The sequence below is a fragment of the Heloderma suspectum genome, chromosome 11 (assembly GCF_057233095.1).
Source record: "Heloderma suspectum isolate Gila_16-S chromosome 11, 16-S_ref, whole genome shotgun sequence".
NCBI classification, from domain to species: Eukaryota; Metazoa; Chordata; class Lepidosauria; order Squamata; family Helodermatidae; genus Heloderma; species Heloderma suspectum.
In genome coordinates this window covers 43,628,736-43,644,767 of record NC_139468.1, presented here as the reverse complement: position 1 = coordinate 43,644,767, position 16,032 = coordinate 43,628,736, and the positions used below count along the sequence as shown (strand labels likewise).

At 48.2% G+C, this 16,032-nt stretch overlaps 1 protein-coding gene across 1 annotated transcript in view; it reads left to right on the top strand.

The window, feature by feature from the left end:
• The window catches only part of RASGRF1 (Ras protein specific guanine nucleotide releasing factor 1), an 87,112-nt gene that overhangs the window by 60,028 nt on the left and 11,052 nt on the right, over positions 1-16,032 (top strand). Inside the window, exons 13-20 of the mRNA XM_084817690.1 lie at positions 379-749; positions 1,158-1,283; positions 6,559-6,729; positions 7,085-7,191; positions 11,939-12,051; positions 12,677-12,737; positions 14,603-14,706; positions 15,451-15,535. Coding sequence (XP_084673816.1) covers positions 379-749; positions 1,158-1,283; positions 6,559-6,729; positions 7,085-7,191; positions 11,939-12,051; positions 12,677-12,737; positions 14,603-14,706; positions 15,451-15,535 — 1,138 coding nt within the window. The remainder of the gene's footprint in view (positions 1-378; positions 750-1,157; positions 1,284-6,558; positions 6,730-7,084; positions 7,192-11,938; positions 12,052-12,676; positions 12,738-14,602; positions 14,707-15,450; positions 15,536-16,032) is intronic.

Below are 16,032 nucleotides of genomic sequence, written 5' to 3'. Positions count from 1 at the left end.
TTCCTTCAGAAGGGGATGGATTCCTTTGTTAGAGGCTTTTAAGCAGAGGCTGGATGGCCACTTACCAGAGATGCTGTGGCGGCAGATTTCCTGCATCAGCAGCATGGGGTGGGACTAGGTGACTTTTGAGGTCCCTTCAAACTCCATTATTCCCAACTCGGACAGCCTGGCCAGAAGGACATTGCGATATTAAACGATTAACCACTGCTGCCGCCACCACCCAATATTTTTTTTTTAAAAGAACAGCAACATCTTATCCTACATCATAAGCTAAATTGCATTGGGGTAAGAAGTTCAGGCTACTGTGCTGTCTGGGGAAGAAACAGAAATGGAAGAGGGAATGTTGTAAGTGATAAATGTGGTTTTGTTCTCACCAAGGTCCTTGGAGCTCTTGTTTGCAAGCAGCCAGAACACCAAACTCCTCTATGGAGAGCCTCCAAAGTCTCCACGTGCCAACCGGAAGTTTTCTTCTCCGCCTCCGCTCTCCATCACTAAGTCATCATCTCCAAGCCGGAGGAGGAAGCTGTCCTTGAATATCCCCATTATTACGGGTGGAAAGGCCCTGGATCTGGCTGCACTGAGCTGCTCCTCCAATGGCTATGCAAGCATGTACTCCTCCATGTCGCCATTCAGCAAAACCACCCTGGACATCAACAAACTCTATGTGTCCAGTAATTACTCCAACAAGATATCTGATGAAGGGGAAGGGGGCTCTGAAAAGCCAGAGGAAGTGCTTCTGAGTAAGCAAAGTAAGTTCCTTCTGGAGTGCAGAGAGCAGAGGTGATTCAGAACTGAAATGCTTCTGCAGAGACTGTAAGATATCTTCCAAGAATGCCTCTCTGACAGAGCATGTGCTTGACCTGTTGAAACCTCCAAGCTCATTCCTTGGGCAACAGGACTGGGCAACATCTCCAGTGGAGTGGACGGCAACCCCAGTTCTGAGTACCAGGCTAGGTAGATTATGGGGTTGACGGTTCTTGATGTCCTCCTGGGAAAAATGGTCGTTTCTGCTTGCAGGCTACAAACCACAGAGAAGCAAATGAATGTTGAGTTATTCCAAGGGTGGGTTCAGACAGTCCTGCCTTAAAACTCATGCACATTGCTCTGATCTGGTGGGTTCGTGAGAATTCCCTAAAGCTGCTGCTTGTTCCAATCAGGTGCAGATGGGTCTGTCAGAGAAGAATCTGACATTGATCCCAACCAGAGTGATGAGGCAGAAACAGAGACCTCGCCAACCAAATCGCCAACAACTCCTAAACCAGTGAAAGGCAAGAACTCCTCAGGTAAAGTGAGCGGGGAAACAAAAAGTCTGGCAAAGCAGCTTTTAAACTGAGCCATGCTTGGGGAAAGCCAACAGGTCCTGGGGAAGCCTCCAGTTCAGGTTGCATCATCTCTAGGGGATGAAGGTGAAAATATTTCCAATTGCTCAAATGGGGATGGGGAGGGAATAGCCCAGGAGCATACGGTTAAACATGATAGCCAGTCAGAGGCCTAATGGACATAACAGAAGATGCACATACCAGAGACATTTGGGGAGGGACATGATGTACAGGTGTTTCTGTGCTAATGCTAGAACCCTCTGAGCAAAGATGGGAGATCTGGACTGCTTGGTTTTAAAGGAGAATCCAGATATAGTGGACATAATGGAAACCTGATGGAATGGAGAGAACCAGTGGGACACAGTCATCTCTGGATACAAACTCTATAGGAAGGAGAAGGAAGGACATACCGGAGATGGTGTTGTTCTGTACATCTAGGCCATCTTATGACACACCAAGGGTTTTTTTGTGTGACATTGCTGGTTTTTCTTTTCTGGGACAAAGTGCTTCTGCTTAGCGAGATGTTTTTTGCTGATGCTGAACTGAAGGCCTTAAGCTGTTAAAGGTGCTACCTGTGCTCTATTTGGCATACCTGTCCAGCCTTACAACCTCCTCAGACAAATGGACCCTATAGGAAGGACAGGAAGAGGCTTACTGCCGGGGGTGTTGCTCTGTACCTCAAAGAGGGCATAGTGTCAAGCAGACTGTTGTTTATTCGGTCAGTCGCTTCCGACTCTTCGTGACTCCATGGACCAGCCCATGCCAGAGCTTCCTGTCGGCCGTCGCCACCCCCAGCTCCCCCAAGGTCGAGTCCGTCACCTCCAGAATATCATCCATCCACCTTGCCCTTGGTTGGCCCCTCTTCCTTTTGCCTTCCACTTTCCCTAGCATCAGCATCTTCTCCAGGGTATCCTGTCTTCTCATGATGTGGCCAAAGTACTTCAGTTTTGCCTTTCATATCATTCCCTCAAGTGAGCAGTCTGGCTTTATTTCCTGGAGTATGGACTGGTTTGATCTTCTTGCAGTCCAAGGCACTCTCAGAATTTTCCTCCAGCACCACAGTTCAAAAGCATCTATCTTCCTTCGCTCAGCCTTCCTTATGGTCCAGCTCTCGCAGCCCTAGGTTACTACGGGGAATACAATTGCTTTAACTATGCAGACCTTTGTTGTCAGTGTGATGTCTCTGCTCTTCACTATTTTATCAAGATTTGTCATTGCTCTCCTCCCAAGAAGTAAACGTCTTCTGATTTCCTGGCTGCAGTCAGCGTCTGCAGTAATCTTTGCGCCTAGAAAGACAAAGTCTGTCACTGCCTCCACGTTTTCTCCCTCTATTTGCCAGTTCTCAATCAAGCTGGTTGCCATAATCTTGGTTTTTTGAGGTTTAACTGCAACCCAGCTTTTGCACTTTCTTCTTTCACCTTCGTCATGAGGTTCCTCAGCTCCTCCTCGCTTTCAGCCATCCAAGTGGTATCATCTGCATATCGGAGATTGTTAATGTTTCTTCCAGCGATTTTAACTCCAGCCTTGGATTCATCAAGCCCAGCATGTCGCATGATGTGTTCTGCGTACAGGTTGAATAGGTAGGGTGAGAGTATACAACCCTGCCGAACTCCTTTCCAATCTTAAACCAGTCCGTTGTTCCATGGTCTGTTCTTACCATTGCTACTTGGTCGTTTTACAGATTCCTCAGGAGGCAGACAAGATGACTTGGTATCCCCATACCACCAAGAACATGCCACAGTGTGTTATGATCCACACAGTCAAAGGCTTTAGAATAGTCAATAAAACAGAAATAGATGTTTTTCTGAAACTCCCTGGCTTTCTCCATTATCCAGCGGGTACTGGCAATTTGGTCTCTAGTTCCTCAGCCTTTTCTAAACCCAGCTTGTACATCTGGCAATTCTTGTTCCATGAATTGCTGGAGTCTACCTTGCAAGATCTTGAGCATTACCTTACTGGCATGTGAAATAAGTGCCACTGTTCGATAGTTTGAACATTCTTTGGTGCTTCCCTTTTTTGGTATGGGGATATAGGTTGATTTTTTCCAATCTGTTGGCTATTCTTGTGTTTTCCAAATTTGCTGGCATATGGCATGCATCACCTTGACAGCATCATCTTGCAAGATTTTAAACAGTTCATCTGGGATACTGTCATCTCCTGCTGCCTTGTTATTAGCAATGCTTCTTAAGGCCCATTCCACCTCACTCTTCAGGATGTCTGGCTCTAGCTCACTGACCACACCGTCAAATCTATCCCCGATGTTGTTCTCCTTCCTATACAGATCTTCCGTATATTCTTGCCACCTTTTCTTGATCTCTTCTGCTTCTGTTAGGTCCTTGCCATCTTTGTTTTTGATCATACCCATTTTTGCCTGGAATTTACCTCCGATGTTTCTAATTTTCTGGAAGAGGTCTGCTGTCCTTCCTATTCTATTATCTTCTTCCACTTCCGCGCATTGCTTGTTTAAAAATAATTCCTTATCTCTTCTGGCTAACCTCTGGAATTTTGCATTTAATTGGGCATATCTCCCCCTATCACTGTTGCCTTTTGTTTTCCTTCTTTCTTGGGCTGCTTCCAGTGTCTCAGCAGACAGCCATCTTGCCTTCTTGGTTTTCTTTTTCTTTGGGACGTTTTTTGTTGCCGCCTCCTGAACAATGTTATAGTTCTTCCAGGACCCTATCTACTAAATCTAGTCCCTTAAATCTATTCTTCACCTCCACTGCATATCCATTAGGAATATTAGTGAGCTCATATCTAACTGATCTGTGGGTCTTCCCTATTCTCTTTAGTCTGATTCTAAATTGTGCAATAAGAAGTTCGTGATCTGAACTACAATCAGCTCCAGGTCTTGTTTTTACCGACTTCATAGATGTCCGCCACCTTTGGCTACAAAGGATGTAGTCAATCTGATTTCGGTGTCGACCGTCTGGTGATGTCCATGTATAAAGTCGTCTCTTAGATTGTTGGAAGAGAGTGTTTGTTATGCATAGTGAGTTGTCTTGGCAAAATTCTATCAGCCTATGTCCCACTTCATTTTGTTCTCCCAGACCATGCTTGCCTGTAATTCCAGGTGTCGTTTGACTAGTCTCCTGTAATGAAAATAACATCTCTTTTTGGCGTACTATCCAGTAGGTGCTGCAGATCCTCATAGAACTGATCTCCTTCTGCTTCTTCAGCATCTGTGGTTGGGGCGTATATTTGGATCACTGTGATGTTAAATGGCTTACCCTGAATTCGAATTGAGATCATTCTGTCATTTTTTGGATTGTATCCAAGCACTGCTTTAGCCACGTTATTATTAATTATGAAGGCTACTCATAGTGTCAAGCAGACTAGAAACCCTAAAAGGAGCAGGCAGACTGCTCCACAGGAGTGCTGCAGGTGACAATGCCAGGCTCCAAAAGTAATTTAGTACTGGCTACATGCTATCATCCCCTGAACCAGAATGTTCAGGGTGATCTTGAGATGGAAAGTCAAATCAGGGTGGCATCCAAACGAGGAAGTTTAATTCTGGGTGACTTCAATTATCCCCACGTTGACTGAATAAATACATGTTCCGGTCACAGCAAAGAGGTTAAATTGCTCAATGCCCTAAATGACTGTGCTCTAGAACAGTTGGTCATGGAACCAAGCAGAGGAGAGGCGACCCTTGACTTAATGCTAAGTGGTGCTACCCATGACCTTGTGCAAGATATGAGTGTTGTTGAACCAACTGAAAAATGTGGGTGTGTGGGTGTGTAAGTGTAAAATTGCCAAGGAAGTCCAACACAGTGACATTTGACTTCAAAAGAGGAAACTTCTCTAAAATGGTAAAAAGGAAGTTGAAAGGAGGAGTCAAGGGTGAATTGTTTGGGATGGTTAAACCAAAAAGGGATTACAAAGAACTCCAAAATGATCTCTCCAAACTAGGCGAATGGACATTAAAATGACAGATGCGGTTCAATGTAATAAGTTTAACTTAACATTGGGGGGGGGGGGGATTCCAACTTCACATATATGCTAATTGGATCTGAACTAGTGGTGAACGACCAAGAAAGAGATCTTGAGGTTGTGGTGAACAGCTTGATGAAAATGTTGACCCAGTGTGTGGTTGCTGTATAAAAGGCAAATCCCATGTTAGGCATAGTTAGGAAAGGAATTGAAAATACAACTGCCAATATCATACTGGTCTTATACAAATCTGTCTTACATACTTGGAATACTCTGGACAGTTCTGGTCACTGCACCAAAAAGGTCAAGTTGGAAAAGGTGCAGAAAAAGGTAACCAAAATTATCTAGGGTCTGGAGCTATGAGGAAAGGTTACAATATCTGGGATTGTTTAGAAAAAGGCAAGGGGAGACATGATAGAGGTGTACAAACTTGGGCATGGTATGGAGAAAGTGGACAGGGAGACATGTTTCTCTCTCTCATAATACTAGAACTTAAGATGTGGATTGGTAAGAGATTCAGGACAGACAAAAGGAAGTACTACTTCACACAGCACACTGTTCAGCTATGAAATGTGCTACTACAATAGTGATGGCCACCCATTTGGATGGTTTTAAAGGGGGATTGGACAAATTCATGGAGGATAATGGTGTTGATGACTACTAGTTGTGATGGCTCTATGCCACCTCCAGTATCAGAGGCAGTATAGCTATGTATCCCAGGTGCTGGGGAACATGGGTGAGAGGGTGCTGTTGCACTCATGTCCTGCTTGTGGGTTTCCCACAGGCAGCTGGTTGGCCACTGGGTGAACAGAATGCTGGACGAGATGGACCCTTGGTCTGATCCAGCACAGCTCTTCTTATGTTCTTATTTTCTCAAGTCTGCTGGGTGTGGTTGTGCTTCTGCTAATGAGGAACTCCTTTCAAAGCTAAACTATTTGCACTGTGGACAGAGGACTGTTTATAAAAATATGTTGTAAGGGAGTACATTTACATTGCTACTGGATAATCAGGTTTCCCAAGATATGTGAAATTTTCAAGCGGAGTATTGGAGCCAGTTGTGGGGTCCTCCAGAAATCATCCACTTTTTCTGAAACAATAACCTCTGGGCAAATGTCAGTTCTCAGACACACCCTCTGAATGTGTTGCATAGATTGCTTGAGATGTGCTGTTAAACAGTCACTCCTTCTTGAGTTGCCAGCGCACTTTCAAGGAAGAATTTGTCTCAGAGTTTGCAGTAATGGCCACTTGGTGGAGGAAGCCCATTCATGCTAGAGGAGACTATCCTATTAATCTTCTCTTCCCGATACAGAATTCCCTTTGTTCTCATATAACAATGGTGTGGTAATGACATCTTGCCGGGAGCTGGACAACAGCCGCAGTGCCCTTTCTGCTGCCTCTGCGTTTGCTATTGCCACTGCGGGTGCCAATGAGGGCACCCCGACGAAAGAGAAGTACCGGAGGATGTCCCTAGCAAGTGCAGGTGGGAGAACTGGAGGAGCCCTCTTTTCCTGGTGTGCCCCACCTTTCCCTGGGGCTGTGGGAAGGTCGGGGCTGCCTTTGGAAAGTCCCTTTCCTTCGGAGGAGACGGCAGCCGCTTGAGACATGTGAAACGGAACATATTTGCAAAAGGTCAGGCGGCTAAGAAAATTGCAGGGCTGCCATCAGGTTAGAAAGCACGTTGTTCTCGCCCCAAGGTAGAATTGGTGCAAGCCTTTCCAGCCCACCAAGATGTCACTGACAGCACCCCTGCATGGCCCAGCAAAAGGAGCCCCTTGCCTGGTGACACAGCTCCACAGCTAACGTGGCCTCCACTGTGTTCCTTGCTGTTCATCCAGGCTTCCCCCCTGACCAAAGGAATGGCGACAAAGAGTTTGTGATCAGAAGAGCTGCAACCAACAGAGTGCTCAATGTTCTGAGGCACTGGGTGTCCAAGCACTCCCAGGTACGGGGGGAAACAGATTTCTTTTTCTATTTATTTACTTACAGGATTTATATACTGCTCTATATCTAACAAGGTTCTTGAGCAGTGAGCAATAAAAAGAAAGAAAAAATAATCAAAATACAGAATTAATTTTTTTTCTATGGAGTTATGCTAATAAAACTGTGCCTCATCAGTTAGGGAAGGCTTGCTAAAAAAAATATCTTCTGCAGGCACCGAAAGTGAAGCGACGGTGGTGCCTGCCTGCCATCAGCTCATGGCTTTTCATCCATTTGTGGTCAGAGCCATGAAGCCGAAGTTGGCTTTCAGTTCCTTATTCACACCAGAGTTCATAACAGACCTCAATAAGCATGAGGAATTGAAGCTCAAATGCCCCTGCATCCCTGTGTACGTTTTGGTGCCCCACACATGGGGACCGCCACCCCCTTTGAGACACACAACTCTCAACAGTCAAAGCCAGTGTTATTGCACAGCACTCTTCGAAGTGTGACGAAGACTCAGCACTCAGGTGACAATCACAAATAAGGGACTGGCCATGTGCACCCCAAATTAAACACCCACACCTCCAGGACAGTATTCTCTATGAGATGACATTGAATCATATCCGTCCCAATATGCTGACATTAACCGTACCGTGAGGTGTATCGACCCAGTTCCTTATTCTTTGCAACATATTTGGTTATGTCCCTGACAGTGTCTTGCACCCAGACAAAGGTTTGGGCTGAATGCAATTCTATGCAAACTTGCACAAATTTTCCCAGAGGTTTGGGAATATGATTTGCAATGGCCTAAAGCTTAGTTTGGGGTTCACACCCCCAGTTTTTTGTTTATAACTGTCATCTGCGGTCAACATACATAAATGTGTTGTGCAAAGTTTTGATCTCAAAGGGGCCAGTCCCCCAGTCATAAAGATACATACTATAGGGTAGGCCAAATCTTATTTTGGGCTTCAGGGGTGTATAAACTTTAGTCCCTTTTATTAACTTTGATGACTGAACTCTGTTTTGAACTTCTGTGTGAATAATCAACTGGGAACCAGGAACCAATTTCAGCATCCTGCTGGAGCCTGCCCGCCATATCAGTCTAGACTCTAGAGGTTGCTTCAGCCTGTGCTGGTTTCTCCAAGATACTTGTCCAGCTTAAACAGCTGCCCAGTATGATCCAGAGGAACACCACCGCGGTCCTTGCACTGTCAGCAAGTGGGCTGAGCTGCAGTGTGTGTGTGACCTTTTCGGTGCTCCGAGAAATGTCATCCCCCATATCTAGCATTTATGTAGCTGGGTTTCCCTTCAGTGAGTAGGGAGGGTCACCTTCCCCTAAGATACTTCCCGCATGCTCTGTAGCACCCAAATGTGGTAGTGTACTGAGGATTGCCATCCGGATCTGTCAGGACTGGGTCCTTGTTCCACCACCAGCTACATCTCTCCCGGAGAACAGGATGTCAGTCCATTCTAAGGACACATGTTCAGTGCAACTATGTATCAGATCATATGTCATGGCACCCTTAAAAGAAGCATATGACTGAGTTGTACTTGTGTGAGTATACTTAGAATTTAATGGTCTGACTCAGTTTAGGCAGCACCTAATATCATGAGTGTCATTTTCTTCTTTTCTCCCCCCTTTCTTTTTCGTTTTCCGTTTTTATTAGAAATATACTTATGACATCACAATACAACTTGCATAAATAAAATAAAACATGTCTTGTTAACAAACAGAGCATTGCTAAAGATTCGTAGATCTTAATAGCTGAACAGGAAATAGTATTCCCTGAACATTTCTTCTCTGTAGACTTCTAGTCCTAATATCTTAATGCGAGAGATCTCATGTAAGTACCAAGTTTCCTATTCAGCTGACAGGTACAAAGGCTTGGTGAGTTTCTTTTTTTAAATTCTGTTTACTAACTTACCTACCATTATTTATATCCCACCTCTCAAGATAAAATTCTACCAAGGTGGCATACAAGTAAAGCAGCAATACATAATAACGTAAAACCATAATAATAAAAAGCATTCTAAAACCACATTAAAAATGACTTAGTCCCACAGGGCAGCTGATGGCAGGAAGTGCTGTGCAGGAAGGGAGGAAGAGTCCAGGTGACGTGAGCGTCGCCTGCCTGCCTGCCTCCCACTCTCTCTTGGGATCCTTACCCCAGAGCGGCTGCTGGTAGTGGCCTGTGTGGGGAAAGAGCAGCCAAGCTGGAGCAGGCTCTGCGAGGGTCTTTGCCTGTCCCCACCTCTTTGGGTGGGGGGATGGGGGGGATCCTTTGCAAAACTCATATTTTGGACAGGTGCTTAGACAAGAGTGTTCTTGCTGGATCTGCATCTATTTTGACAGCAGTTCAAGGAGCCGTTTGTCATTTCCCCACCACTGCTGGGAGCAAGGTGGGGGCAAAGACACACTCTGCTCGTGATCCCACTTGGAGGACAGGCCACGCGCATCCTCCACTGACTGCAGGCTCCTTTCTTGGCAAGCTGAAGTTCACATCTTTTGGCTGCTAAATTTCTGCTGACTTACCATAAGATTTCAGAGTTTTTCTTTATGTTTAATTGTGGTTTTATGTTTTTCTATTGCATTTTAATGTGAGCCATCTTGAGCCTAGGAAACGAGGTCTATATGTATTCAAAATAAATAGATTTGAAATCCTCCTCCTGCAGCTCTCTGAAACCTGCACAAGCGATCATTTACAAGCTGGGGACAAGGTGACCTCATCCAATCTAAAAAAACTCGTCCATCCATCGTGCAAGGCAAGCATCCCCTTGGAGCTGGCAAGCTTTCCATGGGGATGGACTATGGGGCAGACTGAGAGAGAGAGGGAGGGAGGCTTTACTTGTTTATTTGTTTATTTTATTTAAAATAAATATTGGCCACCTTTCAGGGCAGAAGCCCTCCCAAGGCAGCTTACAACAATAAAATACATAAAAACAGTTAAAATATTAAAAGTGATAAAAACATAAACAATAAAAGCCAATAATTAAAACAACAATTAAAATTAAAATTAAAAACAACAATTAAAACAATAAAACCAACAATGGTGTTAACAGCATCAACAGCAACAGTAGCAGTCATATCAATAGAAGGCCAAGGTAAAATAATATGTTTTCAAGGCCTTCTTAAAAGTCTGCAATGACGGAGGATGGCGGACCTCCAATGGCAGCTTGTTCCAAAGATGCGGGGCCACTGCAGAGAAGGCCCTCTCACATGTGTTCACCCACCTGACTGCTGTCACAGGTGGGCAAATGAGAAGGGCCTCTCTTTCTGATCTTAAAGTGTGGCAGGCTGATAAGGGTGTAGGCAGTCCTTCAAGTAACTTGGTCCCAAACCATTTAAGGCTTTAAAGGTCAAAACCAGCACTTTGAATTGGGCTCTGAAATGCACCGGTAACCAGTGTAGCTGGCACAGTATAGGCGTTATATGATCGAATCGCCGCGCCCCCACCAATACTCACGCAGCCGCATTCTGCACAAGCTGGAGTTTCTGAACTGTCTTCAAAGGCAGCCCCACGTAGAGCGCATTACAGTAGTCCAGCCTGGATGTGACTAGTGCGTGGATAACTGAGGCAAGGTCCGTCCTCTCCAGAGAGGGCCGCAGTTGGCGTACCATCCTAAGCTGGTAAAAAGCACTCCTGGACACTGCAGCCACCTGGGCTTCCCCAGTTAGCTCAGAGTCCAGGAGGACTCCCAAACTGCGCACTTTGTCTTTCAGAGGGAGTGCAACCCCATCTAAGACCAGTTGTAAACCTCCATCCAAAGTAGTTGGTTTCCCAGCCCACAGTACCTCCGTCTTGTCTGGATTAAGTTTCAGCTTATTCACCCTCCTCCATCCCAAAACAGCCTCCAGACACTGGCTTAAGAGTTCCACAGCCTCCCTGGGATGTGCAGATGGAAACGAGAGGTAGAGCTGAGTATCATCTGCATACTGATGACATCTCAGCCCAAGCCTCCTGATGACTTCCCCCAGCCATTTCATGTAGATGTTAGATGCATGGGGGACAAGATAGAACCTTGCGGCACCCCACAGGCTGATGGCCATGGGGTGGAACAGACGTCCCCCAGCACCACCTCCTGAGACTGCTCCTCCAGAAGGGACCGGAACTGCTTTAAAACTGCCTCCTAAGCTCAATCCAGATAAACGATCCAGAAGGATACCATGGTTGATGGTATCGAAAGCCGCTGAGAGGTCCAGAAGAACCAACCGGGTTGCACTCCTCCCATCCATTCCCTGGCATAAGTCATCAACCGGGGCGACCAAGGCTGTTTCCATCCCGTAACCAGGCCTGAAACCTTACTGGAATGGATCTGAGTTATCAGTTTCATCCAAAATGGCTTGGAGTTATGAGGCCACCACACGCTCTAGCACCTTGCCCCCAAACGGCAAATTTGACACAGCGGTAATTATCTGGAACCGTGGGATCTAAATTTGGTTTCTTCAGCAAGGGCCTCACCACAGCTTCTTTCAAAGCTGCGAGGACCTTGCCATCCCTCAAGGAGGCATTTACCACCTCCGAGGTCCAGATATCCAGCCCAGCTCTGGCAGATTTCACAAGCCAGGATGAACAAGGATCTAAAGGGCAAGTAGTAGGCCTCAGTCCTCCAAGCAGTTTGCCCACATCCTCAGGTTACACAAGCCGAAAGGTACCCATATCATGACTAGATGGTGCACCAGCCCCGTCCATATCTGTTTTCTCAAGTCTGTCTCTAATGTATGAAAGTGTTAATATGGTATAATATAAATATAAATGCTCTTTCGGCAGGATTTTGAAACTAATGATGAACTGAAATGTAAAGTGATCAGCTTTCTGGAGGAAGTGATCCATGACCCAGAACTCCTGACTCAAGAGAGAAAAGCAGCTGCCAACATCATAAGGCAAGTAGTTGCACGCATGCCACAGAGGGTTGCCCTGCAAGCCCTTGGTCAGCCACTGGCCTGGCCAGTGAGCAGAGCCAAGGGCATCGCCAAGCCACTCACCATCCTTGACTCACCCACCGCCACAGTCACAGCTGCGTGAGACTGGAGGCCCTCAGGGCCCAGGTAAGTGTTGGGCCCATGGGCAGTTACCTGTGGGCTATATTGGCCCATGGACCCCCTGTTGCCACCACTGCCACGGCACTATTAGGCAACGGGGCTCAGCAATGAGAAGGAGATGCTCACCCAGCCCTCTCCTGCCTACGCTCTCTTAGGATATCCGTGGAAACGCCGATCATGGACTTGGCTCCTTAGAGTCTCTAGAGGGAAGACAGCTGATTCCCACCTTTAGAATGGCATAGAATGGAGTTTGGGCCTGGAGATGCCAACTTCAGAGACAGACTGCAAACCATCCATCTCAGGCCCCAGTCGGACACACTCACAGTTCAGTTCCCTTTTCCAGAATAAATGGAGTGAAAGGTCGAACCTTTTCTTCCCAGTCAGGAGAATCATAGCCTGAAACACCAAATGCGTAAGAGTCTCATTGCAGCTCTACACCCCAACGCTGCCTTTTTTTGTTTCCCAGGACCTTGACACAGGATGACCCTGGAGACAATCAGATCACCCTGGAAGAGATCCTGCAAATGGTAACTCTTCTCCCCCCTCCACACAAGTTCTATTCTTCCTCAAGTGGATCTCAGTTAAGGGCTGTGTTCATTTTTTCCCCTTTTGCCCTTTGTTATTTCATGGCAAACATTCTGCCTGGTTGTCTATGTAGTGAGCATTTCACAACTGAATGTAAAATACGAAATTATGCTGAGCTTTATCCATGTGGCCTGGGGTGTTTTCCAAAGAACTCCATGGTAATCATGTGGAGGTCCTTCACTAAGGACTAGTGAAGAAGAGTGGGAAGTTTGGGGGCAAAAGTCTTCAACAGCTGCCTTAAAAGTACATGACCGCACAGTGATGTCCCTCCTGGATGACCGGTGCCTGCCTGCCAGGAGCCAAGTGGCCAGTCAGGGTGTGTGCTGCACAGCCCTCCGCAAAAGAGCCCTTTGCACTTCAGGGCCCCAGTAGAGGCCAGGTCTAGAGATGAGAGCCTCTGGGAAACCAACCCTGCTTTGGGAAAACCTTCCAGAGAGGAGAACAGAGCAGAGCAGCTGTTCCATGCAACAAAGCCCAGCAGCAGGAGTTTTCACTGGCACCTTGTGAATGCAAGGAGGCAACACTGGTATGGGGGGCCAGGCCCACTGGGGAGGAGGCCTGAAGCAGCCAGGATCTCAGAAGGACATTTTTCCTTCATGTCAGTAGCCTTGTATGGTAGACTAGTGACCTGACCAAGTGTCAGGGTGGACACTGAGCCCATAGAATCCCAGAGTAGTTCTGATTCTGAGGAAGAGCAGTCGCTCCTGGGAGAGGAGCGCGCTCCTCTTTCCCAGGGCCCACAGCTGTCGGAGATTCCTCCCACCAGCATTCCTAGATTAGAAAGCAGTCCAGGGAGTGACCGAGCAGAGATAGCAGACTTGGTGGACGCGCGACGCAGACGCAGAGAGCGGCGCCAGATGGAGGGCGCGGAAAGGAGGCGCAGTGCCCGGTTGGCGCGCAAACAACGGCTGCGCCCAGAGGATCCAAGGGAAAAGGGGAGGGACTCTCCCTAGTCCTTAAGTTCAGGGGTCTGCCAGTGATTCCCTTTCAAACGGGGACCAACTGTTCCAACGTAGGGCAGAGGTACTGTGCTGCTCAGATCTAGTTGCAATCGGTATAGTTGTTAAGTTGTAAAAGAAGAATAAAGCTTTGAAAGGAATCCCTTTGTCTGTGTCTGGACTTGGCTACTGGATTAGACTGAGAGAGGCCTCCAAGGAGCCCTTGACAGCAAGACCATATAGTGAGGATCATGACTGAGCAGGAATTTGAACTGAAGGTCCTGCACTGGACTGACTCTTTTTGTAGCCCCCATGCGTGAGCTGGCTCCAGTGTGAAAGAGAATGCGCTCCCACCCTCCCCTCAGAAACTCCCCAAGGCCATAGGGGGTACTGAGTGTGACCGCTCAGGAGCCTTGGCTTGTGCTCACTCACTCACAGACATGCCGGCATGTGTGCCCACCGCTCCCCCCGTTGTGAGGAAGAGGGTTGAGTCCTCTCTGGGCACTTGCTACCTGCTGTGGGTGCTGTAACTGAGAGCCAGTGTGGTGTCGTGGCAAGAGTGTCGGACTGGGAGCCAGGAGACCTGGGTTCTGGTCCCCACTTGGCCATGGAAGCCCACTGGGTGACTTCGGGCCAGTCACAGACTCTCAGCCCAGCCTACCTCACAGCGTTGTTTTTGTGAGGATAAAGTGGAGGGGAGGAGGACCAAGTACGCTGCCTTGGGTTCCTTGCAAGAGGGAAAAGGGCGGGATATAAATGCAACAAACAAACAAACAATGATTCTTGTTTATTAAGCAGATCCTCTTGCTCTGCTTCTGTTTGGAGACCAAACTCAAAGTGGGTGTTGCCTCTTCCCTTTCCCTCTTCAGGCTGCAGGAATCAAGGCGGAACCCTTTGGGACCCACTCAGCTTTGGAAATAGCTGAGCAGCTCACCTTGCTGGACCACCTGGTCTTCAAAAAGATCCCCTATGAGTGAGTTCCACCAGCTTCTTTCCACACCAGGGGAACTGGCAAAGCAGCCTTTGGCATTTATACAAAGCTGGCCCAAAACCTGGCCCCAGGGAGGGAGAGAACCTCAGATCTGGGGGTCAAATCCCACCCTCTGGGGTCCCTGCGCCTGGCTCCACCTCCTTTCCCCCACCCACCTTGTTGGCTTCCCGGGTTTTCTCCCCTTCTAAATAGCTGAAAGACCTCTCCCGGGACTCAGTTACCAGCAGTCAGAGCTTTAAGCTGCAGTGTGCTGGGGGCGGGGGGGGGGGTGTTTCAGCTGCTTCCAGTTCCGACCCCTTGCCTTGGCCCCGCCCACCACTGGAACACGGCCCCTGAGAGCTTCTCCAAATCGGACTTTGGCCCTCGGGTGGAAAGGGGCCCTGCAGCCTGGGCAAGGGGACGTGGGGACCAACTGACATGGCCAGACGATGGGGCTCCTCTCCCTCTGAAACCTCGGCTCTGGCACAGGTTGCCCCTGTGCGCACACAGGTCCCTCCATGCCTGTCCACTGCCATCTTACTGTGTAGCTTGTGAAAAGGAGCACGCCCTCTCCCCTTCTTGGCCCCAGCGCCCCGTGCGCACACTCAGAGGCGGAGGCCTGCTCAGCCCATGCAGGAGGGCCCCTTCCCCTGTGCAGGCCATGTGCGAGGCAGGGCAGAGCGGCAGGGGCACCCAGAGGGAGCGTGCAGAGGAGGCTGAGCTGATCCTGACACTTCTCATGCACAGGGAGTTCTTTGGGCAAGGGTGGATGAAGCTCGAAAAGAACGCGAGGACTCCCTGCATCCTGGAGAACACCAAGCACTTCAACGACGTGAGTTCGGCCCCAGTGGGCCGGGTTTGGGCGGCGGGCAGCCCTGCGGGGCCCAGTCGCTACAGGACCGCGCAGCAGCGAGAGGCTCCTCTTCTCCGGCCTGCCCAGCCCCCAGCAGGAGGCTAGGGTTGCTCTCCTTTGCAGAAGGAATGCGGTCAACCCATTGGCAGGATTTCAAAGGGGCTCCTGGAAATGAAACAGTGGAAAGGCATTGGCATCCGCTGGAGTGGCGCCCATCTGGCCAAGCCGGTCTCCCGCAGGGTCGCACCTCAATACCTCCCAAATATATTTTATTGTATTGCTTTAAATGTCCAGTGGGTGGCAGCAACAATCTCACAATGAGAGTCCAGCAGGCCACCGGGGCCCCAGTTGCACGAGTCTTTTACTCCGGGGAGGCTGCGAGTCGAGATCCTTCGGGACATATGACGCAGTCGCCACTTCACAGCCATCCATGGTGTTCTCCCAGAAAATGCGGATTTCCAAGGAGGCATTTGGCT